This window comes from Gekko japonicus, unplaced genomic scaffold (genome assembly GCF_001447785.1).
Source record: "Gekko japonicus isolate JY-2015 unplaced genomic scaffold, Gekko_japonicus_V1.1 scaffold8, whole genome shotgun sequence".
NCBI lineage: Eukaryota > Metazoa > Chordata > Lepidosauria > Squamata > Gekkonidae > Gekko > Gekko japonicus.
In genome coordinates this window covers 2,314,105-2,341,117 of record NW_015167057.1, presented here as the reverse complement: position 1 = coordinate 2,341,117, position 27,013 = coordinate 2,314,105, and the positions used below count along the sequence as shown (strand labels likewise).

Genomic DNA, 27,013 nt, shown 5'->3' with positions numbered 1-27,013 from the left:
GCTAGAGAGCAGCAGTAGCTGGCCTCCAGCACATGTGCGGAATAGATGCATGCTGGACCATTTTGCTTAGGACGCAGGACTTGAGGGACTGAGGGCCAATTCACACAACACAGAGAATGCCCATTGTCTGAAACAACATACTCACAGCAGCCGCACTGACTTTGCATTGTTTCAATCAGCCTCAAGGAGATAGGCTCTGGAAGCACTCGGTTTGTTCCCAGCTTATCAAGCCAAATATATGAAGTATTATTCAGTCAACAGAGTGCTCAAGGCACATTAATGCAGCAGAATCCATCTGGTTGGTGTGTGCTGGCAAGAAACAAAGTTACACATGGGGCCTTTTTATCTTTGCAAAACTAATAAAGGCTCCGGTCACACAGGCTGGATATCGTGGGGGGAGGTGTGGCTAATTGCCCCAGAGGAAACTAACGCGCGGCTGCCCGAGCACACGTCCCGGTCGAGGTCCCGTGGTTAGGGAGGAGATGCCGACCAGACGGGTATCCTGCAGCGCGGCACAGAAGCCGCGCTGCGCGATCGCACTAGCAATAGCTCTTTGTGCGCATGCGTTGTTGGGCGCTGTTGCACAACCTGCGGAGACTTGGAAGACAAAAAAACCCCTTGTGTGTGACGAACAGTGGCAGACACCGGATGCCACGTAAGTCCCCCAGAAATGCGATCAGACCCTCGCCCTTGCCCCGCGGTTTCCAAAAACTAGTACCTCGGAGGTACTAGTTTTTTACTCCGCATCTTCGGCGGGAAGCCTCGGGTTAGCCACGGGAGCTCTACACTTCTCAGATATTGCGGTGTAATCGCACCCGGAAAATCCGCCTACCATCCGTATCATCAGCGTGGCAAATGATCCGTGTGACCGCAGCCAAAGAGTCCTTTATTGTTAGGAATTCCATTCTAGACAGGATAGAGTAGAGATAGGTTTTTAATCGAGTCTAACTAGCTAGGATGGATAGAGATGCAGGAAGAAGTAGAAGGAGGAGGAAGAGGAGGAGGAGATTGGATTTATACCCCACCCTTCACTCGGCATGTCAGAGCGGTTTACAAACTCCTTTCCCTTCCCCTTCCCACAACAAACACCCTGTGAAGTAGGTGGGGCTGAGAGAGCTCTGACAGAAGCTGCTCTTTTTCAAGAACACCTCTGACAGAACTATGGCTTGCCCAAGGTCATCCAACAGCTGCGAGTGGAGGAGGGAGGAATCAAACCTGGTTCTCCCAGATTAAAGTCTGTGCACTTATCCACTACATCAAACTGGCTCTCATGGAATTAGACTGTCCTGCCCTCATAGTGGCAAGATGGAGAAGGCTAGGATAGTATGGAGAGAAGGTGTCAAGACCAGAAGGAAGTTTCCCGAAGAAGAAGAGATTGGATTTATACCCCGCCCTTCACTTGGAGTCTCAGAGCGGCTTACAAACTCCTTTCCCTTCCCCTCCACACAACAGACACCCTGTGAGGTAGGTGTGGCTGAGAGAACTCTGACACAAACTGCTCTTTCAGGAACAGCTGTGCCAGAGCTTGTGACTGACCCAAGGTCACATCAGCAGGTGCAAGTGGAGGAGTGGGGAATCAAACCCGGTTCTCCCAGATTAGAGTTCGCACACTTAACCACTACACCAAACTGGCTCTCTAAGAGTAGCAATCTACTCATCGAAGGGATAAAATCAGAGCAGTAGAAAAGGAAGGATGATCAGGGTCCTGCCTATCTGTCTCTCTGACTCTCTGTAGTCTCTCCCTGAAGTCTGAGGCTAAGAGACAGGGCAAAGTCTTTCACCCCCAACAATATAAACATTGTCTTTTTTCCTTCCCTCCTAATTTTTGTTTGTTGGTACACCAACATGTTCACAGGTAGAGATTGCAGGAGGTTTTTTTTAATGAACGGGCCCAAATGGTTGCCCACCCCTGTGCTAGAAGTTTATTGTTGCTGTTGTTCAGTCGCACAGTCAAGTCCAACTCTTCGCGACCCCATGGACCAGATCACGCCAGGCCTTCCTGTCTTCCACCGTCCTCTGAAGTTTGCTCAATTTCATGTTCGTTGCATCTATGACACTTTTTATAGACGTTTATAGAGAGTATGATATAGTGGGAATGACTGGGTGGGGGGCACTGACAGAGAGATTTTTTGTTGGAGGTATATAAAATTATGAATGGTGTGGACAGCAATAGTGATTTTGGTGCCTCACCTCCCTTTCCCTGCCTAGCTGTGCTGTAATGTTACAGCACCACACGACTGGGAAAGGAATAAAACCCTTTAAAGGACTGGAAAGCCAGGGAGGGGGAAATACAGTGTGGTGCTGCGATTCCACTGCTTCAACTGAGGAATTAGTATCCTTCATAGTTCCAGAGGATCCCAGAGCTTTGACTCTCAAAGTTTATTCTTGAAACTCTTGTTGGTCTTGGGAATGCTACTTATTGTGGACCAGCCAAGCCCAGCAGAGCAAAGAGACGCTGAAGACTCCTCTGAGGAAGAGGCAGCCAACGGACCTGACCCCAACCCACAGTCAGTTGCAGGAGGAGGCAGTCTCTGAGGGGCCAGACACAGATCCTCAGCCAGGAGCCAGTGCACTGGCCCCTCAGCTCTGAGCTGGCAACTGAGAGTCAGCTGCCGGTCAGTTCACTCTCCCCCTCCCCCACATCACCAGAGCCTCGGGAACACTGTAGGAGAAAGATGAGAAGAGACCTTTAAGACAGAAGGCGCAGTGCCCACCTGGCAGTACAACACCGACCCAGCACCAACAGTGAGGGTGAGTACTTACAGGGGCAGGACTGAGGCAGCCGGCCTGGCATGATGCAGTACAGGCTGCTGAGCAGCAGGGCTGTAGCTAGGATTTTTGACATCAGGGGGCATTTAAATAAGTCGTAGGCACCCCCCACCCCCCAGGCTGTGTCAGGAGAGATAAGAGAGTAAAAGCAAGGAAGCAAAGGCACCAGCAGGCAGGGCGGGATGACGGCTTGGCTTGGCGCAGCTGTGGCGCATGCGAAAAATAAAATAAAATATACCAGCTGGATGGAAAATCAGGAGACCTGGGTGGTAATTCAGGGGGCTGAGTCCTGAGACGTGGTGCTTAAAAGCAGCAGAGGAGGGAGAGGCTATGTCGAAGCAACTTGTCCGTTAGCCACCGGCCTTGCTGCCTCTGCTCTGGATTGTCCTCTTCGTCTCCGTCCCTGGCCTGTACCTTTGTATCCTTGTTCTGGGATTGCCCTTTGGATTTGAAGCTGTGAGTGTTGTCTACCCTCTGCCTGAACCTTAGAACTGCGTTTTGACACCTGGCCCTGGATTTTCATTACAAACGCTGATGCCTAGAAACAGCATCTGTGTGCCTGCTAGGAGGACGCTGGCCACCAGGACACTACTGGACTCAAATCTAACTAAGCATCCTTCGTGAGAGCCTCACCTGACATCCTCCAGCTCATAAAAAACATTGCGGGATTCGTCCTTGATCAGGATGGCAGTGTTGGGTGACTTCAGCATCCCCATCGTTAGCTTCTGAGGAAACATGTGGACGATGAGGGCGTGCAGCGTATCCATGCTAGTGATTTCGTGGGTGATGTGAACCCTTCTCGTCTCATCCCCGAACTGCAGGAAGAGGATGCCTGTAGATATGGAAGTCACAGGAGGAAGGAGGGGAAATGGTCAAGTAATGCAGAACTCAGATTGAATCAGCTAACAGTACTGGAATGGCAAGCTTTTGAATGACACAAATCTCTTCTTTAGGTGTGGGAGGGTTAAAAGAAATAGAATAATAAAGAGTCAGATGGACAAACAGGCCCTTCTGATCTATTTCTTTACGTGAGAAATTCAAGCTGCCTTCCTTTCCAGCATAAACACTTCTTCAAGGTAGTTTACAACAGTACTAAATTAAAAATTTATAACTACTAACACAACAATAATAATGCAGTCAATCTACAGTGCATATTTGGATTACAGTAACAGAAAAAATGATAAAAGTTACTTCTTATTTTAAGCCTGAGCCATAGGGTTGCCATCCTCCAGGTGGAGACTGGAGATCTCCTGGAATTACAACTGATCCCGAGACTACTTAGTTGTCCTGGAGAAAATGGCAGCTTTGGAAGGTGGACTGTATGGTATTATCCCCTATAGGGGTCCTTCCTTTCCCTAAAGCCCACCCTCCCAGGCTCCACCTTCAAATCTCCAGGTATTTGTGAACCTGGATATGGCAACTCTACTGAGTTAAAAGCATGAAAATACAATGCAATCCAAGGCAGAGTTACATTCTAAGTAAATACTTGTTATAAATGTTGTACTGTTTAAAGTAATGTTTAAAATAAAAATACTTATATATATATTAAAAAGGTACAAATCTGTTTAGGACTGATTTGTTAGCCTGGTGTTTAAATTATGATGGTTCCAGAAGAATCTCCCTGTGAAAAAGTTCCAAATCCAGGAGGCCACCACAGAAAAGGCCCTCTCTTAAGTAATCATCCACTTTATTTCTGAAAGCAGAGGGACATGGCGTAAAGCCTTGGAAGATTATTTTAATTCTCTGGCAGGTTCATGCAAGTAAGGTGGGCCCAGAGATCTCCCAGAATCACAACTGGTCTGGAGATACAGATCTCGACTATAGAGACCAGTTCCTCTGGAGATAACAGCTGCTTTGGAGGGTGGACTCTCTGGCATTGTACCCCATTGGGGTCCTTCCCTCCCGAAACTCTGCCCTCCACCCACAAACCTTCAGGAATTCCCCAACCTAGAATTGGCAACCCTACAGGATAAAAAGGCCGATTAGACACCCTGGCCCATTTAGGGCTTCGTGGGTCCAAAACCATCCTACTGAATTGTACCTAGAAATGAACTGGCAGCCATTGACAATTTTTTTTAATTATTGAAGTGATTTAATCACTACAACATATTCTAGTCAACAAGATGGCTACTTTATTCTGAACCAGAAGAAAGCTGAGAAGACTTTTCAAGGGTAGCCCCTATACAATGCCCTACTGTGACCTTCTACTTGCAAAACATATGCTCTGCTTGAGGTATAGCTTCACCCTTAAAAGGCACCCGAGCCTTCATTTTCTCTGAGGCTCTAACTCAGATTCCGAGATTGATGTAGTACCTTCTGAGCTAAAAAAAGACCTCATGCCAAATAGATTACTGGAAATGGATCTGGCCTAAAATAGTCTCTAACAGCCACCAGATCTGAGGAAGAATTTCTATGAAACTCATACTGACGGTACCCAAGTCCCAATAAACGGGGACATATCTGTAATCCAGTATTACTGGCTGTCAGTATTTAGGGATGGATTTTTTACATATTTATCCGCGATGTCCTTTACAGAACAATTCTGGAAAGAAGTCTGAGTTGCGATCGGACGTTTTATTGAGTATAATTTGCTTCTACAGTAATTTTTGTTGGATACTGTTGTTGGATTTTTTGTTGGATACTTAAGAATAATGTTTAGGAAGATGACTTAGAATTTGTTTTGAGTTTGATAACTACTGCTCAGATTCGTATGACCTCATACTGAAGGGGGGAAAACAATCTTCCTTTAACAGAATGGTAGAAAAGAACTTGGGACTTTGCATTAATGTCTAAGGTAATATATTCTGGAAAGCAGAAACCCAGTTCACGATTTATTGAGAAACAACAGGCATTATTTGTAACACAGAGAAATAACAGATTTCAGGATAATGTTCTACCCGATGTTCTTTTTGCAGTGTTGTAGATGTTCCTTTTAATAATAAAAATAATAAAGCTGTCATTCCCACACAAGGGGAACCACCACAGATGCTTATGTTAAAACAGCTTCTACACGTATCCCCCAAGCACTGCAACGTCATATGTCTAGAGCAGCGGCACCCAACATGGCACCTGTAAATGCCAGGGTGCCAGCCAGCACCTTTTCTGGTACCCGCCAAGTGTTTTTAGGAAGTGGGCGGGTAGGGTAGCCAGGTCCTCTCCTCTCGCAGGTGGGGTGTGGGAGGGAGCTCTCCGGGAGTGGGGGGGGGCAACGTCACCACACGCAATATCTCCAGCGTGATGAGGTCACACGGAAGTGATGTCATCACACCGGGGACACTGCATGGTGATGCTCTGGTATTTTGGGCAAAACTCCATGGTTACCATAGAGTTTTGCCCAAAATACCAGAGTGCCACCATGGTGTGATGATGTCACTCCTGCTTGACGTCATCATGCTGCCAACGTTGTGATGGGTGGTAGCTGTTGGGGTGGGACTTCCCCCACTGGCCAACTGGCCAGCAGCAGGCAGGAGCCCACCAAATTGGGGGATTCCCCGCTCCCACCTGGGGGCAGTGTTCCCTCTAAGCTGAGTTAGTGTGAGCTAGCTCACAGTTTTTTAGCCTCCGGCTCACACATTTTTTTCTTAGCTCAGGAAGGATGGCTCCAGAGCAAACTAATTTATGCAGGAGCCAAATCGCCCGCTCACAACTTTAATGCCAGTAGCTCACAAAGTAGAATTTTTGCTCACAAGACTCCATAGCTTAGAGGGAGCATTGCCTGGGGGATGGCAATTCTAGGGTGGGGCCAGGTGGGGTATTGCCCAACAAGGCTTTTTAATGGCTACTGAAGATTTGATTGGCTGTGCAGTCACGGTGTGACTGAAGTGAAGCTATGGCAATCATTTTGTGGCTGGCTTTGCCTCCTGCAGCAGCCGTTTTGTGGCAGCCATTTTTTGGCTGTTCCCACCACACTGTGCCAGAATTCCAAAGGTGCCTATGGGCTCAAAAAGGTTAGAGACCTCTGGTCTAGAGATTTTGAAAGAACTGAGCCTTCCAGAAACAAGGGCCTGGCTCCAGACTCTGAAGTTCTGGCTGCACATTCTCTTTCTATCAGAACACCCTAGTTATGTGCATTCTATGCTGGCCGACTCTTTTTCAAGTAATTGATCACACCTAATTTTATGGAAAATCAGGTAGATTGGTGTCCCACTCGATTCTGTTTGCATGCTTGGGAAACAACAAGCCTTCGAATAGCTGTGGCAGAGACTAATGGATGTTGATAAACAGACCTTGTACTCACTAGCAAATAGGGCCTGCTCCCCTTTGGCGCGAGGAATATTGCCTGATTATGGGGTCCCAGCTGTCTTTTTTTGCATCTTAGATCCCCACAAGCTCCCAGAACTTTTATGTTTGCAAGATTTGGTATCTTGTTCACCACAGTCCTTTATGGCAGATTTTCATGGTCGCCTTATCACAAGAGACTCTGCTCATGTCGGGCTAGTGTGACCAAAATCCTATCCCATGTTCTGCTCTATTGTCATCTCTGTCTTGAGCAGATAAATTCTTTTTTTGTTGTTCAGTCACACAGTCGAGTCCGACTCTTCGCGACCCCATGGACAAGCTCCCGCCAGGCCTTTCTGTTGAGAAATTCTTTAATCGTATGCAAATTCACAGGTCACACTGAAAAGTGGCTGGTTTCTATCTGATAGTAACCCTCATATGACTATCCAAGTTGCTAGGTTTCTTCTAGCTGCTTTGAGGTTACAGGAATAGTTTGTAAACAACCCTGAATAATATCTCCGTTTACTCCTACTATTTACTGTGTCCTCTCCATTGGTTGTGCGTTTCAGTTATGTCATTCTTGGTCTTTGGTTTTTTTTCTCTGCCTCATTTTACCTTTACATGTTTGTAATTAATGCCTAATAAAGGTTTTTTGAATTCGAATTTGAGATTTTTTTAAAAATAATTGTGTCAGAGGGTTCCGCTTTCGCAAAAGAAAAAAAAAAGATTTGTCTGAAATCTTTGATGTAGTTCTCAGACATTCAAGAAGCCGTTCTCAGGAACGTGGGGAAGAGGCTGTTACCTGGTGACCGGAGTTTTGTTTGGCTGGTGGAACGGGAGAGAGGCAGGCTTTGCCGGAAGCGGTTCATTCTGTTGAACCCGATGGGCAGCTCAGCTTCAGACATGGTTTCCAAGGACTCGGCTGAAGCAAAGGAGAGTTTGGCTTGATCAGCCAAGCCAGGCTGGGAACCTTGATTGTGCCGGGAACTTCGGGTCTGGAAGGCAGAGAGAGAGAGAGAGATACATGTGGTTATGGAGACATCGGTATATCTTCCATCAATCAACAGTATGAAATGTGGGTGTTGAACATGTAATCTGTTCCCCAACACCTGGGGTATTTTTAGTCATTTTTTTCCTGATTACATACTCATTAAAAGACTTCACAGATCATGAAGCACAGCAACAGAAAAAGAGCCCCAAATATTTTAATGGAAAAACATAAAACACACACAAAAACTAAAACAAAGACATCTACCTTAATTTTTGGAAACAGACAGGAAGATTGGACATACAACTGCAAGCTTAACTAATTTAATTGGTAGGTTAACCAACTAATGGTTATCTGATGGGGTCAACTGTAATTGGTGAGGGCAAACTTCCATTGTTGGGTTTTCAAATTAATGGCACACTTGTTCAGTTTTTTTGGACAGTATTAGTTCTGGTGTGTTCCTCAAACAGGAACTGGACCAAAAATATTGAAGGTATTGAAGATGGCATTTTGCTGAACAATGAAGGATGTTTTCATTAAATTGTCCACTGGTCACATGCTCCCTTTGATATTTCAAAAGTGCATCCTATGCTGAGATTTTGGCACAGTGCAAATGTAAATCAAAGGAATGGTAACCCATTCATTAGAAGGCAGATGAATAACCCGATAAGTTTCTTTCTTCGTTGACCTAGGTGGAATGAACTTCAGCCTCATGGGTACAGCCCACCTTAGTTAACCTAATCAAGTATTGATTCACTCTGCTCTCATAGAAACCCAATGACAAAGATTATATATGAGGAACACACATACACTTCTTGGCAACCTGTTTCAGAACTCCATTATTCTTACAATTAGTCTGGATCCTCAGCCTAGTACACCTCATATCATCTCTTTCCCATTGCCCTAATCCTTGTAATTTCTGCACTGTTCTTTATATGTTTGCAGCCGTCATGCAGTCAAACAGCAAGCGTTTTAATGACTAGGGTTCCGCTGGGAGTGGGAGTTTGCCCGCTCTAGGGGCCCCTGACTGGCTGGCACAGATCCGGCCGCCAGGGGGAACTCCACCCCCAAAGTGCCTGAATCGGGCCGACATGCCCGACGCAATGACATCACCTGGGCACATCGTTGGGGGACGCTCTAGCGTTCAGGCTTAAAACTCTATGGTATGCAGAGCCTTCCCCCCCCCCAACTGGATGCCAGGAAGGGACCTGGCAACCCTATTAATGACTGTTGAAACAATGCTCCAACTTCACACATCAAGACAAAGGCTAGAGCAGTTCCTTGAGAACAGATCTTCCACCAAGGAAATAGAGTAGAATTCTGTCTCCACCTGACCTCCTTCTACAGGACTCAAGCCACCTTGCCTTGAGGTCGGGGCAGTGGCTCAGTGGTAGAGCATCTGCTTGGCATGCAGAAAGTCCCAGGTTCAATCCCTGGCACCTCCCATTGAAAGCACCAGGCAGCAGGTGATGTGAAAGACCTGAGACCCTGGAGAGCCACTGCCAAGTCTGAGTAGACAATCCTGACTTCAATGGACCAAGGCCCTGGTTCAGTGTAAGGCAGCTTCATGTCTTCAAGGCTACCGAGTGCCACCACAGACCCCAATAGAAAAATACCCTCTGCACACCCCACACCACCTAAGACCAATAAGAATTCCTTATGAAAACAAGCTGCATGACTCAGTCAACTGCATGGACCCCCCTCCCCCCAGGAGATCAGGGCCCCTGGCATTTAGTCCTCCTAGTTCCACCCCTTTTGCAGCTCTGCTGGCTCATCAAATAGCAGGTGGGCACAGAGTGCCTAATGAGCCGATCTACTCAGGATTAGGTATCCCGGCAATGCCATTTCAAGCAGGTAGTTCTATTGGTGCAACAGTCCTCTGTGACTCCTGCAAAACATTGTGAAAAACATAGCAGAGGAACAGAGTACCTCTAAGGTCATGGCTATTAAATCAGCAAAAGTCTGCAGTGCAGCTATTTGTCCCAGAGAGGCGCTACCTAGGGAAAAAATAAAGTCTGCACTTTAATTAGGGAAGCCACCAAGGATGGAATGTGAATGGTGCAAGCCACTCTCTGGGAAACATACACCAGGCTTCAGTGTGCACAGAGGTGGATTTGTATTCCCGAAATCGGAGTAAGCATCGGTGGAAGGCTCGACGGTCCCTGGTACCAGCTTCCTCCTTCTCCATCAATAACAACATGAGAGGCAAAACTTGCAGACAAACAGTCACAGCATTGAGATAACCTTTGAAACTACATGAGGGTTGCCTATCCATTATGCCAGCAAAACAGCTCCTGGGAGACATAAAGGGGCCCGTTGTGATTCTGGAAGGGAAGCAGCACCGAGGTTTATGGCTGCAAAAATAATGCACATGGACTCCTGGCAGTAAAAGCAGTAATACGGCAAGAGTCCCATTTCGCACAAATGACTATATATCCTCCCCGTACAATGGGGCTGTTTGAATGGATGATCCTCGTGAGGTAACAGCACCGTTACACGCTAGTAAATAAAAACAGTGCGGCAGGTTGATAAAGATGTTACTTTCTTTGTCTGTGCTGGCCCCGTTTATACCGACCCATGGATGAAAATGGTAAACGTTAGGATTGCCCGGTCTTTTTGTCATGCTGGTGGCTTTGGTGGGGGGGGGGGGGGGGGGGGGGTTGGGGGCCATTCCAGGAGTGGGCGGGGAGTGACATCAGCCGAAGTGGCATCAGTGCATCAGCAACACACTCTGCTTTTTGGAGGAAACTGTATGGTATAAGCGGCCTCAAACCGTAGAGTTTTGCCGAAAAAGCAGAACGTCACCCCCCCTGACTTTGCCGACATGCTGATGTCACTTCCGGGTGACATTCAGCATGTCACGCACGACGTTGGGGTGGGGGGATTTTCCTCCCGCCGGCAGCAGGCAGGAGCTTGCAAAAGTGGAGGACCGCCCAGCCCCACCTGGGAAATAGTATCCCTTGTAAACGTTTCCCCAGAGTGTAGGAGGAGGAGGAAATTGGATTTCTATCCCACCCTTCACTACCCAAAGGAGTCTCAGAGCGACTTACAAACTCCTTTCCCTTCCCCTCCCCACAACAGACACCCTGTGAGGTAGGAGGGGCTGAGAGAAAGTGCTCTTTTTCAAGAAACGCCATCCCCCCGGGTGAGGTGTGGGAGGGCGGGGCCTGGAGCTCCCTGCTGGTGCCCGCTGGAGGTCGCCGCCAGCTGTGGGGAGGACACACTTCCGGTGATGTCAGGGGGTGTGGCATATGCTAATGAGTTATGCTAATGAGTCCCCCTAGCTCTTTTTCTACGAAATGACCCCTGGCGAAATCAAACCCAGTTCTCCCAGATTAGAGTCTGTGCACTTAACCACTACACCAAACTGGCTCTCACTCTTGAATAGTGCTCTTGAATGCAGGCGGATACAGGTGAATAGGGTTACTAACTTCAAGGCAGGCCTGGACTTCTCTCAGCATTAAAACAGGTCTCCAAATGACAGCGATCAGTTCCCTTGGAGGAAATGGCAGCTTTGGAGGGTGGTCTCTGGTATCATTGGGTTACCAGACCCAGGCTGGGAAATACCTGGAGATTTTGGGGGTGGAGCCTGGAGAGGGAGGGGGTTGGGGAGGGGAGGAGAGGGACCTCAGCGGAGTATAATGTCATAGAGTCCACCCTCCAATGCAAACATTTTCTCCAGGGAAACTGACCTTGGTTGTCTGGAGATCAATTGTAATAGCGGGAGATCTCCCGGAAGGTGGCAACCCTTGTCGAACCACCACTGAGTTCCTTCCTCTTCCCAACCTCTGTCCTCACCAGGGACTGCCCCAAATCTCCAGGAAGTTTCCAAGACAGTGATGGTAACTCCACAGGTGCAGGGTTGCATGTAGCACACTGGAAGGACTGGAACTTCTTCAGTGAAGTACACGAATACTGAGACAACTGAACTGCATCCTTAACCTCTCAACTGATAACTTTCCAGTTCTCTGTTCATGTAACCACAAGCCCTCCTAACAAGATGCTGGGGGGAAACTGAACTGTTGCTTCTCTTTTTTTCTTTTTCTTTTTGCATCAAGTTGCAGCCAACTTGTGGCAACCCTGTGAGGTTTTCAAGGCAAGAGACTAACAGAGGTGGTTTGCCATTGCCTGCCTCTGTGTCATGACCCTGGTATTCTTGGCGGTCTCCTATCCAAATACTGACTATGGCTGACATTGCATAGCTTCCAAGATCTGACAAGATTGGGCTAGCTTGGGCTATCCAGGTCAGGGCAGTGGCTTCTGCTTACAGCAGTTTATTCCAGTTTGCATCCAGTCAAATAATTGTACCAGACAAAGTACAGCACAGTTGCAATTTCAACTCGGAGTAGAAAAACTGGATTCACTTCTCCTGGAGGTCAAAGGCACTGCTCAAAAATACATTCCAGGCCGATCTTAAACTCTGCAGGTGTTATGCTCATGAGTACTGGGAGCAAGCAGTCCCCGCGATGTATTTGATATGTGCAGAATTGCTCGATATGTGGATTTTCCATGTCTGTTGCCCAATTCACACAATACAGCAATCCCATGTATCAGGGAATTCAGGGTTGCCAGGTGCCCCCTGGCCACAAGCAGAGGATGAGGGGGTAGGGTTATCAAATCCAGGTTGGGAAAATCCAGAAGATTTGGGCACGGAGCCTAGAACTCAGGGGGGTACAGTGCCATAGAACCCACCCTCCAAAGCATCCATTTTCTCCAGGGGAACTGATCTCTGTAGTCTGGAGATGAACTATAATCCTGGGGGATCCCCAGGTCCTACCTGGAGACTGGCATCCCTAAGGGAACTGCATTCGCCTGATACATGTGGTTGATGGTCTCCCTATTCTGCACGAATGTAATGTCTGCAAAGGGCTATAGGGGTTCGATATCCTGTCGGCCCCCGCATTTGTTTCACACATTATACATATGCTGCTTGGAGCTCAGAGCAGTTTATATGGGGCTCCCATAAAGTCCCCCCCCCCCACTTTCACAATCCAGGCACCAAACAGGCTAAAACCCTTGTGATTTTAACAATGAAACAGCAGTCTAGACTATAGAATCATTCTCTGAACCCCTGGTGTCCTTTTAAACATGGTAAATGATATAAGTACAGAGTGAATTAGAGACCCTGGAACAGCCTTTTGGAACACTGACTCCCTGAAAATTACAGGACTGTGTGCAAAGCCCTTGATACCTTTTTGTTTTGTTCCATGACAGATAAAAACAGATGCAGAACTTTAAGGAGGGGGAGAAAAGAAGGGGAAAGGGAGAAAAGAAGGTGAAATCACCAACATATCGCAATTTTATTGCACTGGCCTGGATGACACCAGTAGATAAACCAAACAACTGTATCCTTTTTAAAGCCTTACTATGAGATATGCGGTTTTAATTTGACTTCAGGGTTTTATGCATTGTCACCGGATAGGATTACTCAAAGCACAAAGTTGCCACCGAAGAGTGGCCACGTGCGTCACTGATCTTCCCAGAGGGGTAGCCGTGTTAGTCTGCAGGCGCAAAACAAAAGAGGAGTCCAGTGGCACCTTTGAGAATAACAAAATTTATTCCTTCGTAAATGTTTTGGTGCAAGGACTGAGAAATCCCTTTCTCGGGTTGCCACCCATTTAGCCTCAGATAGTGGGATCAAGTTAAGCAAGGCTTCTGAGAATGCAAATGGTTAAGTTCACGTGGGAGAAGGTGGACCTTAAGGTATGTTGATCCCAGGCTGTACAGGGCTTCAGTGGTCAATGCCACCACTTTGAATTGAGCCCAGAAGCAAACTGGAAGCCAAGGTAGATGGAACAAGACCGTAGTGACATGCCACCTCCAGGTGGTGGCTGGTGATCTCCGGCTATTACAACCAATCTCCAGGCGACACAGATCAGTTCACCTGGAGAAAAAAAGTCACTTTGGAAGGTGGACTCTATAGTAGGGTTACCGGATGTCCTCTTTTTAGAGGGCATGTCCTCTTTTTTCAGTGTCCATTTCTTTTAGTTTGGTGTAGTGGTTAAGTGTGCGGACTCTAATCTGGGAGAACCGGGTTTGATTCCCCACTCCTCCACTTGCACCTGCTGATGTGACCTTGGGTCAGTCACAAGCTCTGGCACAGCTGTCCTTGAAAAAGAGCAATTTGTGTCAGAGTTCTCTCAGCCCCACCCACCTCACAGGGTGTCTGTTGTGGGGAGGGGAAGGGAAAGGAGTTTGTAAGCCACTCTGAGACTCCAAGTGAAGGGCGGGGTATAAATCCAATCTCTTCTTCTTCATAAAAAACTGATGAAATTGTCCTCTTTTTGGGTTGGAAGGGTAGGAGAAATCCTAGTTAGTGGCCACTATCACAGCTTAAATAGTAGGGGTATTTAAATGAGATCTGTAAGAGTCATCACTTGTTGGAAGTAGTCAGTCGGGAAATACGTCCTCTTTTTTGCTTTTCAAAATATGGCAACCCTAGCACTATACCCACTGAAGTCCTTCCCGTTCCCAAACCTCACATTCCTCAGGCTCCACCCCCAAATATCCAGGTATTTCCCAACCTAGTGCTCCCTATGACCCACTCCAGTCAACACTCTGGCCACAGCATTCTGTACCAACTGCAGCTTCTGGGCAGTCTTCAAGGGCACCCCCACATAGAGCAAATAGCAGTAATCTAATCTAGATGCTACCAGGGCATGCACCACAGTGGCAAGATCTTTTCTGCTCACAAGTCAAAGCTGTTGAAAGGCATCCCTGGGCTGTGGCCACCACTGCCACCTATTTATCCAACAGGTCCTCTTGCTATCCTAAATGGCAACATCTGAACAGACATTTCAAACGCATCATAGGCTTGATTTGGCAGAGCAATCATTCTGCATTCAGAAAATGCAGTGTTTTGTGTTGCTCCATTTTATCTCTTTACCCTTCTCCCCCAAGACACAACAGAAGCTCTTTTTATGTTGACAAACACCTCCTGGGGTAAGCAAATTTCAGGGGGTGGAAAAGCCTCCATTTTGGGACCAAATTTCGAAAGAAGAGGAAGAAAAGAAATCAGTATTTGAAATGATAACAGCCATAATCACAGTTTACAGAAGGCATTAAATGGAAACTTTAATTAGCCTTCCTGTGGGGTGCCACAGAAGATGTTCTCTCCATAAATAATTTACTATCAAATTTACTATGAACCCCACCCCCCAAGTTGTTAGCAGCACAGTGTGTTTAAATTCTCTGTAAAGTAAAGGCTGTTTGATAGAAGTACAACTCCTTCCCTAGTATGTTGTACAGAATAAGGTTTTGAATCCTTGGACATGGATGGAAGCTTTCTGGGAAGCTTCATACATAGGGTTACCAGCTCTGGGTTGAGAAATACCTGGAGATTTTGGGGGTGGAGCTGAGGAGGTTAGAGTTTGGGGAGAGACTTCGATGCCATACAGTCTATCTTCCAAAGCAGCCATTTTATCCAGGTGAACTGGCCTATTTCACCTGGAGATCAGTTGTAATCCCAGGAGATCTCCAGCTACCACCTGGAGGTTGGCAACCATTTATCACACAATATACACCAAGTCAATAACATTCCAGGCTGGCACTTCAACTAGGGATGCCAGTCTCCAGGTGGGACCTGGGGATCCCCTGGTATTACAGGCCATCTCCAAACTTCAGAGATCAGCTCCCCTGGAGAAAATGAATGTTTTGGAGGTTGGACTCTTTGGCATTGTACCCCATTGAGGTCCATGTCTTCTGTAGGCTCCATCCCCAAATCTCCAGGAGTTTCCCAACCTGGATTTGGTCAACCTACCCCACATCCCCCGTGGCTAGGGAGGACTTGGCAACCCTAACTTCAACTCACAGGGTGGAGGTGAGAGTTTGTGCTCTTACCAGTGCCAGATAGGGGTTAGACTAGGGTATGGGAGATCCAGGTTAGAATCCCCACTCTGCCATGGAGTAGGGCTGCCAAATGCCCCCGGGGGCGGATTTCCCCCCCCCTTTCAAGCCCCGCTTTCTGCTCCCGTGGAATCGGGGCCCGGGGGAAACCCCACCCCCGTGTGCGCGTCACCCGGAAGTGACGTCGCACGCTGGTGGCGGGGCCATGCCATTTGAGGGGAAAACTCTTTGTTTTTCCCTCAAATGGCGTGGCCCCGCCCAAAGCGTGCGACATCACTTCCGGGTGACGAGCGCGCACGTTCCAGACGCCGGCCGGGAGCCCCCCGCTCCCGGCCAAAACATATTTGGCAACCCTACCATGGAGTCAGTTACCCTCTCTCCTCCTGGTCTACACAGAGTTGTTGGCATGAGGATAAAAAGGGAGAGGGGAAAATGATGGTGAGCTACTGGTAGGTAGAGATAAATTCATGTACCCAGTTTAGATGTTTATTAGAGCCAACTTGGTGTAGTGGCTCAGAGTGGTAGACTCTGACCTGGAGAACTGGGTTCAATCCCCCAGTCCTCCACATGAAACCAGCTGGGTGACCTTAGGCCAGCCACAGCCCTTTCAGAGCTCTCTCAGCCCCTAAAAACAAGTCTAGTTTGCCACTGCACAAAACTATGAGCTACAACTTACGGCCGCCAGACAATCTAAGGATCTCCTGGCTATCCTACACACAATGCCATAAGATATTTTTTTAAATTTAGATATTGATTAGGCCACCATTCCAAGTCACAGGACAGAGAAGCCGTTTCAGAGGGTAGCCGTGTTGGTCTATAGCGGAACAAGCTAGATTTGAGTCCAGGAGTACCTTACGAGGCCAAGAAGATTTTTCAGGGTATAAACTTTCAAAAGTCAAAGCTCCCTTTATCAGGTTGAGAAGCAAGTGTGCCCCACAACTTTCCTTCCCCACGACCCAAGAGTAACAGGTCGAAACATTTTCTGGATTCCTGGAAAATATCTCCTCACCAGACACCCGCGTGGGAGGCATAATATGATTGAACCTTGAGTAGCAGGTCGAAAGGGGCCTTTAGTAATGTGTAATGTCGGAGGAAGGTGCCCAATCTAAGGAGAGGCATTATAAACACACAAAGGCCTCCTTGTTTTCATCAGCGAAATGCTGAAAGGTACATTAATCCCTGGCTACTTGATCACTATCTAGCAAAACCTGAGGAGAAGTGACACACATCCTGGGTACTGCAGAAATTCTTGTGCAGAGCTGGGTCCCTCAGAGATTGCCGTGCTTATGGGCAGAAAATCAAACGCCCTCCCTACCTCAAAGAGTCACATGAGGCACAACTAGGGTTGCACGTCTTCAAGGAATGGCTGGAGATCTCCTGGGATTACAAATAATCTCCAGGAAACAGAATCAATTCAACCTGGAGAAAATGGCCATTTTGGAAGGTGGATTCTAGGGCTGCCAGACCCCTCGGTCCCAGTGGGTTTCCCCCCAATTTCTGGGGCTCTAGCCAGCCACTGGCCAGCTGGTTGGCGGGGGAGGCCCCACCCCCGAACAGTCTTGGTGATGTCACCTCAAAGTGATGTCATCACATCGGAGACGACAGGTGGGATAATGCTCTAGTTTTTGTGCAACTGCTTTTGAAGGCAAAAAAACCATAGAGTTTTGCCCAAAAACTACAGCGGCACCCCCTGACATCCCGGGTGCAATGATGTCACTTCCAGGTGATGTCATCGTGGCACACACGCAAAACGCACATGCCAAAAGATCCTGGGGGAGAGGCAGGATGCCCCCTGCCAGCAGCCAGGTAGGACCTGGCAAACCTAGTGGACTCTATGGCATTATATCCATCAAAGTCCCTCCCCTCTCTAAACCCCACCTTCTTCAGGCTCCACCCCCAAAATTTCCAGGTACTTCCCGATCTGGAGCTGGCAACCCACATGTGGATATCCTGTTCACTTCAGTGGAGGTTAGGGTTGCTGCCAGACCCCCAAGGGGAAGTAGAGGTCCCACGCTGCCAGGCCCTGCCCCCCAGCTGCCCATCAGCTGGCTGGCAGGGGGACTTACCACTTGAAAGAGAAAGGCCGAGTCCATGTTGCTGGCACTCCACAGGAAGTGACATCATCACACCAGCAACTTCTGGGTGACACTCTAGTATTTGGGCAAAACTTGATGGTAGAAGCTGGTTTGACCATGGAGTTTTTGCCCAAATATCGGACCGTTGCCTGGAAGTCACTGACATGATGATGTCACTTCTTATGTGACATGGGCAATATGGCCTGGGCCTTTCTCTTTCTCCTAGTTAAGTGCCCTCCATCCCCCGGTGCTTGCCAGGAGGGACCTGGAAACCCGAGTGGGCCTTGCACAACAGAGCTTTCTGGTGTCTTGGAGGAATCTGTTGCCTTTAATGATGCTTCAAATCCTCTGCTTGAAGCAGCCTTATTTGACTTCATGGCAGGTCACCTCTGCTACAGTGAGTAAATTATGGCAAAAATATAGGGTTGGGTCCATCTTGCCTTATTCCCCTCCTTATTACAGCATATGTTCTATATTTTGCAGCAGCAGCCACCACAGCACAAGGATCTTCACTGTGTGACTGAAGGTAAGCTGTTTTCTGACTGGCTCCGCCTCCCAGGGCAGCCATTTTGTGGCAGCCATTTTGCGGCTGCACCCACCACCCTGTATCAGAATTCAAAAGGTGTCCATGGGCTCAGAAAGGTTGCGTAGTCCTGATCTTACATCTTACAAATCATCTCCTCTGCTTTGATCCTTCAGAGAAAGGGTGAACTAAACTCCCACATCCATCTTCCTCTTTAGAGGGAAAAAAATCAAGATATTTAAATGCATGCTCTCCCCACAGGTATTTCATCTCCCATCATCAAGCCATTGTGCAGATTATCTCTTAAGCAGCTGTTTTCGAAATCAAAATGAAGTTTTGCCAGGCTATATCAGGCGAGCAATCTGGTCTTTCTTTTCTCCCTTCGTCTCCTGATAGCTTATTTCACGGAGAAAAGAAACAAAAAATTGATTGGGCCAAGAAGGGGAGGGGGAAGCTGATACAGCTATATTTTGACAATGGTATGAGATTCCCCCCCCCCAATAGCTGCCGTTGCTAAGCTTCCAACTCGGTTGCTAAGGGGTTTCGGGCATGTGAGAGTCGGAATGTCTGGGGTAGCTGACTCAAGGCACTTTTCTCAGATCAGGGGAGGTTAATCTTTCAGGGAAGTGACATTGTTCAATTTTCTGGAGTGCGACTTTGGAGGGGGGTCAGTGTTCGAGAGACCTAAGGCCCCGATCTGCTTTGTTATTCCCCACCCCCATTTCCAGGGCTTCAACCACAGAAGACACTTTCCCCCCTTGGATGTTATGAGGGGTCCTTCTCACATTACTTCAGTGATACAACAGATGCTTCTCTTTTGCAATCCTCCACGGCTTTGGTAAGCATCTGCATACCAGAATCATATGTAGGCTTGCCAATGTCCAGGTGGTGGCTGGAGATCTTCTGGGACTGCAACTGATCTCTAGGTGATAGGGATCAGTCCACCTAGAGAAAATGGCTGCTTTGGAAGGTGGACTGTATGGCATTATACCTCATTGAAGTCCCTCCCCACCCAAACCCCGCCCTCCTCAGCTCCACCCCCAAAATCTCCAGATATTCCTATTTCCCAACCCGGAGCTGGCTACCCTAATAGGGCTGCCAAGTCCCCCGGGGGGGGGGTGTCGGGGGTTTGCCCGCCCAAAGGGCCCCCAACCCAACATGCCCTGTGCGATGACATCACCCAGAAGTGACGTCATCACGTTGGGCACGTTGCTGGCTGACACTCTAGCAATCAGCCTGGAAACTCTATGGTACTATAGAGTTTCCAGGCTGATTGCTAGAGTGTCAGCCTGCAACATGCGCAACAAGTGCGCGCAAATCTCCCAGACCAGGAACAACTCTCCCCCGCTGCACAACGTAAATCTCTTGGCAACCCTATATCCTAATTTTATACATGCAGCCAGCCATGTGGGTGTCCCCTACCTAATCATCCTCTTTCTTCTTGGTGGACTGGAAAGAATTATGTGACTGGCGCTACTTGTGTCATTCGTGCATACATGAGTGGCTTCAATACCATGAGAAAGGTGCCATTGGACTCTAAATTTGTTCTAATCCAAGATTCCGGTTACTTATTGACTACACTAGAAAGTAGCAAGATACAATGAGCCAATATAGATAGCAGCTAACCATAAACAGTGTGGTTACTTGGGTCACTGTGTTACTACAAACATGGTGCATTCCCACTCTCTTGCCATGGTGGTTGCCAACCGCCAGGTGAGGGCTAGAGATCTTCTGGGATTACAAGCATTCTCCAGATGACAGAGATCAGTTCCCTTGGAGGAAACAGCTATTTTGGAGGTGGACCCTATGGTATTATACCCCCTGATGAGGTCTTTCCCCTTTCCAAGCCATGCCCTCCTCAGCCCCCCCCCAAAAATCTCTAGGTATTTCCCATGTGGGTGTTGGCAACCCTAGTTCTTATGCATAGTTTGGGTGGTGGTGTATTTTAAGCAAGCCATAAAGATTCACCACCACACTTCCCATGTGGCTGGATGATAATTTGTCTTAGTACCCAGGGCTGGGAAAGTGAGAAAGGAGTTCCCCTTGGTCCGCACAGCATCATGATTAGAGACTTTTTAAAAGAAAGGGTTTATCTTCCCTGCTTCCCTGCTTTGTATTTTCTTTTAATCAAATCACTAAGGGTTGATTATGTCATGGGAAAGATTACGATAGCAATTTTTGTGAGGTCATCCCCCCCCCCCGTCTTACTTGGAAGGTTGTTTTTGTTTAGTTTATCAAGAAACTCTGTTCCGATAGATCTTCGAAGTTGTGCTAACTTGTGTGTTTGGGCTGAGGGACTTGTGTGTGTGTGTGTGTGTGTACATACACATATAGTATGCACACAATTTTTTAGGAATTCTAATGTGTAAACAAACCATTTGGAGTTTTCCCTCCTCAGTTTTCTTTTCTTTCAAAGAGGTGGTGTACATGTGGGCCTCTGGGAGAGGGGGGGGAAATGGAAATCAACTTGAGTAAATTATGTATGCAAAAAAGTTATGCATGCAAAAAAGAGACCCTTTTTACTTATTCCATTCTTAAAATGGAAGGAACAGGATAACGCAGACGGGGTCTGGTCTACTCGAAAGGAGTTTGGCTGGCAATCTGTATTTTGACACATGTTAACTCCTTTTTGAAATTTCATACATTTCTTTATTCATGGTGTTTATTTTTCTGTGTGTCTACACACTTGTTATTGGAATACTGAATACTGTCTACAACTGTATGCTTGTCACACCTTTTCATATTATGGGTTTGGATGTAGGGGTGCCAACCTCCAGGTAGCACCTGGAGTCATCCCACTATTATAATTGATCTCCAGGTGACAGAGATCAGTTCCCCTGGAGAAAAGGGCTGCTTTGGAGGGTGGACTCTGTGGCATTGTACCCTGCTGAGGTCCCTCCCCTCCCCAGGCTTCACCCCCCAAAATCTTCAGGCATTTCCCAACCCAGAGTTGCCAACCCTTGGTCAGGTGGTGTTTCCAAGTTGTTGCTTACCATACAATCCTTTTCGATATATTTTATTGTACTTGGGAAGGCAGAGCAAACATCTCCACACCAAAGAACAGGGTTGCCAGGAGTATGCCTGAAACCCCCAAGAAGCTCTGGGGGCCAAGGCACGGAGGAAAAGACATCATCACTGCCTCGATGTCGCATCCTGCTAAACCTGGAAGTGAAACCCTGCAGCATCAGTGACATCTCCCACTGCTCTTTCTAGCAGCGGCAGGAGCTTGGAGGCAGCAGTGGGAGAGCACCCACCACAGCAGGTAAGTTGGCAACCCTACCCTGGCAACCGAATACGTCAGTAGCTAGGAGCAGAGCTGGAACAGCCCTAGAATATTACAAAACCAGCAGGGGTGATTTGCACTGCAAGATTTTGGCAAGAATCAAGCAAAATTTGCCTTATTTCTCATGTGGCAAACTGGCTGCCTGTATTCATTCAGTACTGGGAAGCATGCTGCAAACATAATTACACGGCAAATTTCAGGTGGGATCTAGCCAGCTGTTTCATTCAGTCCCTACTACATCCCCAGCCTTACATGGCTTTTGTCCATGTAGATCCCATGACCCCCAGCATAGCCTTTCTGGGTGGTCAAACAACTCTGAGTCGGGAAATACCCGGAGATTTGGGGGGTGGCGCCTGAGGAAGGTGGGGGTTGGGGAGGGGAGGGGACTCGGCAGGATACAATGCCATTCAGTCCAACCTTCAAAGCAGCCATTTTCTCCAGGGGAATTGATCTTGGTCGCCTGGAGATCAATTGTAATAGGGGTGTCTGCTTGCTTTGCATGGGTTTGTGGTATGGGCTTACCCTCAAATGGTATGGTAAAAGAAATGCTAATGTTTGTAAAAGGGAATGGTACCCAGGGTAGGAGCTGCAGTGGCTCATGTGGTTAAGATGCTGAACTGCAGGCTGGAAGTTCAGTAGTTCAGCAGCTCGAGACCCGAGTGCCGCATGACGGAGTGAGCTCCTGTCTCTGGCCCCAACTCCTGCCAACCTAGCCGTTCGAAAGCAAGAAATTGCAAGTAGATAGATAGGTACCGCTTTGGTGGGAAGGTAACAGTGTTCCATGTGCCTTGGCATTTAGTCATGCCGGCCACATGACCATGGAAACGTCTTCGGACAGCACTGGCTCTTCAGCTTGGAAACGGAGATGAGCACCGCAACTCTAGAGTTGGATTCGACTGGCTTTCGAGCAAGGTAAACCTTTACCTTTACCCAGTGTAGTAACTAATTGCTAAATATACTATGCACCTGGTATAGGACCCCAAAGGTATGAGAAGTCATGTCCATAGTATTAGAGGGTTTGCGAATCAGTCCCAGAAGCCCCTAAGGACATGGTCCAGAAGCAATAGTTGATGAAACTATTGCTATGATATCTGCCACCCTGCCCTGGATAGCCCCGGCTGGCCTGATCTCATCAGATCTTGGAAGCTAAGCAGGGTCAGCTCTGGCTAGCATTTGGATGGGAAAACTCCAAGGAATACCAGGGTTGTGACGCAAAGGCAGGAAATGGCAGACCACCTCTGAATGTCTCTTGCCTCAAAAACCCTACGAGGTCACCACAAGTCAGCTGTGACTTGATGGCACTTTTCCATCACCATAATATCTGCCAACTTTTTAAAAATCCAAAAAGAGGGAGTATTCTGTTCACCCTTTTGGGCTTTGAAACTCTCGCTCCCTCTCTTTGCTCTTAGGACTCAGTCCAGAAAACAAACAAACTGCAAAGCAGTCCTCCTTCATCTGCGAATATTTAATGTTTGACTGTGTTCAGATCAAAATTCTGAATTATGCTAAAAGCTTAGGAGGATGCTTTGCATTCCCATGCTTTAAGAATGAACGGATTTATGTCTTCCACTACTCCCCCCCTTTGCAAATTCTGTGCTAGGTTTTTCTGGCAAGAAGGTTTGCTGGCTGAACTCCGGATCAGAGGAATTTCCCTTGATTAATTTGCCAAGTCACCAGCAGCCTTGTAAAGAGTTCTGCTTTGATGTATTAGTTTGGCTTCAGCAAGGCTTATTAAGAGCAGACGCTTTGCAATCATCCTGAGTCGGGTTGTAAAGCATGCTCAGTGCGTCATTTTGCAGTGCACCTTACTGTACTGCATAAACTTGGGTCCCTCAGGCTAATTAGCAAAGACTTTTTGCCAAGTGACAGGCAGCTTCCAAAGGACCTGAGCAGTCACTGCTTTTGCTCCTGTACCAAACTCAGCTCTTGGACAATTGGTTGTACAACACTGGACACTTAAGATAGATTCAGGTGGGTATCCGTGTTGGCCTGAACCAGTGCACCTTTAAGACCAACCAAGTTTTATTCAAGGTATAAGCTTACAGTTAATTACACTCAACATTCCACAATTAAGGATACATCTGCCCATCAATATCCAAGTTTGACATATTTATTTCCTTCACTATTTTCCCCCCCGGAATTAAACCCAAACAAATGGTAAACACATACATTAAACTTGTTATTCCTGTTTGGTCCCTGAATCTGTTAAAACATCTTCATTATGCTGTATGCTAATTTGCTGCTCACCCTCTACCTATGCGTATGGACTGGTCATTTCCACTTCATTGTATCCGAAGAAGTATATGTACACACGAAAGCTTATACATTGAATAAAACTTGGTTGGTCTTAAAGGTGCCATTGGATTCAAACTTTGTTCTACTGGACACTTAAGTTTCTCATCAGGGGAGTGTGTCCTAAAGCCATGAGAAAATCAGGATAGACTTTAAGGTTGAAGTTTAACTACGGGCAAAATACATTCAGTTGCTCCTGTTCAGGCAACATGGTAACCACATGTATGGGGAAGATCTATGTGTGGTTGGAAGGCTCCTGGTATGTGAGACGGCAATGTCTGAAATGGCCATCTGATCCCAGAATATGAGCAAAATAGTATCTTGTGAGTATCCTTCCCTCTGAGGGATGTTGGCCTCCAGTTGGGACCTGGGGATCCCCTGGGATTACAACTCATCTCCAGACTACAGTGACCAGCTCTCCTGGGGAAAACGGCTGCTTTGGAGGGTGGACTCTATGGCATCGTAGTACCTAATGTTGCCAACCTCCAAGTGGTGGCTGGAGATCTCCTGCTATCACAGCTGATCTCCAGGTAACAGAGATCAGTTCACCTGGAGAAAATAGCCACTTTGGAAGGTGGATTCTAAGGCATTATACCCCATTGAAGTTTCTCCCGTCCCCAAACCCCGCCCTCCTCAGCTCCACCCCCAAAATCTCCAGGTATTTCCCAGCCTGGAGTTGACAACCCTAATTGTACCCCACTGAGGTCCTTGTCCTCCCCACATTCCAACCGCAAATCTCCAGGAGTTGGCCACCCTGAGCTGGCAACCCTACTCCCCATCCCCTGCCGGAGGCTAGGGGGGACCTGCATTAGTCCCACATAAACATGTGTGATTGGCAATTAGCATTGCCTTCTATACCGCCTATGCCCCTGCTGTTTTTGTTTTAGATATTAATTTCTAACATGCAAATATTTCTAGTATGCAAATATTCTCAGTCCCTGGCAAATGTGTCACTTGCAAAGAGGCCTGGCCAACCCATGCAAACCATTTACAGTTGTATAAACAGCCCTCTTATTTGCAGTGCCAATGTTGTCTCCACCTCTCTCTCTCTCTCTGTACCTCCGAGATCTGCCCCTTGCCTTGTCTGTCTGAAGAAAAGCAACAACACCAAAAGCTTGCTTACTTCAACGAGCCCAATAAAAGATTGTGTTCCTTGCACCTAGTATCCCCTACTATTTCACAAACTGTCCCATGAGTCAGGTCCCAGGGACAATTTCACAAACTGTCCCATGGGTTAGGAGATCAGAGTCTCTAGAGAGTCAAGCAGGCACAACCTTGCATACTTCAGGGGGCCTGATAAAAGATTCTGTTTCTTGCACCTTGGATCCCCTAGTATTTCGTGAATTGTCCCATGGGTCAGGTGTGTATTAGGCGATCAGAGCCGCATGAGAGTCAAGCTGGCAGCAGTGCCAATGATACGCTTGCAGAGTCATACCACGCCTTGTTCCCAAGAGAACTTCCTGGCTGTCTTTGATACCCCTGACATTCTTCCAAGGGGCTCGTGACTTTGACAGCTAAGCCTGGTGGCTGTTTATACCTGATGCGTGCCTTAAATAGAAATACAGATGCATCCCAACTACACTAGCAATACAGTGGCTGAGAATGGGGGTGGGGGTAGGGGGAGAGAAGGCAATGGGGAATCACAACTTGGAGCAATGGTGAATTCAACAATTCACATGATCCTATGAAGCTGCTTTATACTAAATCAGACCATTGGTCCATTAAGGTCAGTACTGTCTACTCAGACTGGCAGTGGTTCTCCAGGGTCTCCAGTTCTGTGTAGTGGTTAAGTGTGCGGACTAAAATCTGGGAGAACCGTGTTTGATTCCCCACTCCTCCCCTTGCAGCTGCTGGATGACCTTGGGAAAGCCATAGTTCTGACAAGAGCTGTCCTTGAAAGGGCAGTTCTTGAAAGAGCTCTCTCAGCCCCACCTACCTCATAGGGTGTCTGTTGTGGGGAGGGGAAGGGAAAGGAGTTTGTAAGCCGCTCTGAGGCTCCGAGTGAAGGGCGGGGTATAAATCCAATCCCCTCGTCCTCCTCCTCCTCCTGTAGAGGGCTTTCATGCCACCTGCTAACTGATCCTTAACTGGAGGTGCTGGGGATTGAACCTGGGACCTTCTGCATGCCAAGCAGACAGATGCTCTGCCACTAAGCCACAGCCCCCTCTCCAATTATTGGTGGGGGGAGCCCTTGGGTCGAAGCATCCCAAGCGGAAGATGCCTGGATTATTTTATAAGAAAAATTGCACTAAATGGTTTCATTATGCAAATGAAAGCCATTTTATGCAAAGGAGGTGCTTTGTTTTCCCTAACTGTGACACTTTGACTGCTGTTTAGCTCTTCAAAAAACAGCCTGAGTTTATTTTGTTTTTTTAAAAGGGAATAAATATGTACGGCACGATTCAGGCTAAAATAAGCCCTTTTGAGGCCCGTTGACTTCAATGGGAGATGTGAAGCTTAAGCATTCCGCATAGGAACCAAAAGGCAAGATTTGGCTGGATTATGCTCAAAAGGTTCAATACCAAATAAACTCACATTCTGTGCAAATGAATGAGAATGCAAATCAACAGATCCCAATCTGCATGGATTTTTTAAAATTTGCAGACCTCCAATTCTTGAGGTTCTGTAGAATTTAGGGGTTGGGGGGAGGGAGTTGTAAAATGCTGTAAGAGAATAAAGAGGAATGGGGAGATTATGGCCAATGGAGGATACAGATGGTTACGGGGAAATGGAAATGGAAAGACACAGAATCTCCACTAACATTCCGGTTGGATCTTCACTGTCTTATGTTCCAGCAATTCATATGTAGTTGATACTAATTTGTAGCTCACTCTCCACATATTAACATTCTGCTGGCCAGCTTCAAAGGACCTGAGCCATCCCACAGAGTGTTCCACAGGGGTATATCAGCCTCACTCCTTGGACACTCTTAGTTGTTGATAATAATTTGTTGTCAATAACACTGGGACTCAGTGAGTTGTTCAGCTATGAGCCCAACTGCCTCTTCCCATTGGAATTAG

General features: G+C 47.4%; 1 protein-coding gene across 1 annotated transcript in view; it reads right to left on the bottom strand.

Annotated features, from left to right (window-relative positions):
- Positions 1-27,013, bottom strand: part of SRCIN1 (SRC kinase signaling inhibitor 1) — a 347,319-nt gene that overhangs the window by 79,988 nt on the left and 240,318 nt on the right. The window contains exons 6-7 of the mRNA XM_015412427.1: positions 7,790-7,982; positions 3,403-3,601 (exon numbers count right to left, since the gene is read on the bottom strand). Of these exons, the coding sequence (XP_015267913.1) occupies positions 3,403-3,601; positions 7,790-7,982 (392 nt within the window). The remainder of the gene's footprint in view (positions 1-3,402; positions 3,602-7,789; positions 7,983-27,013) is intronic.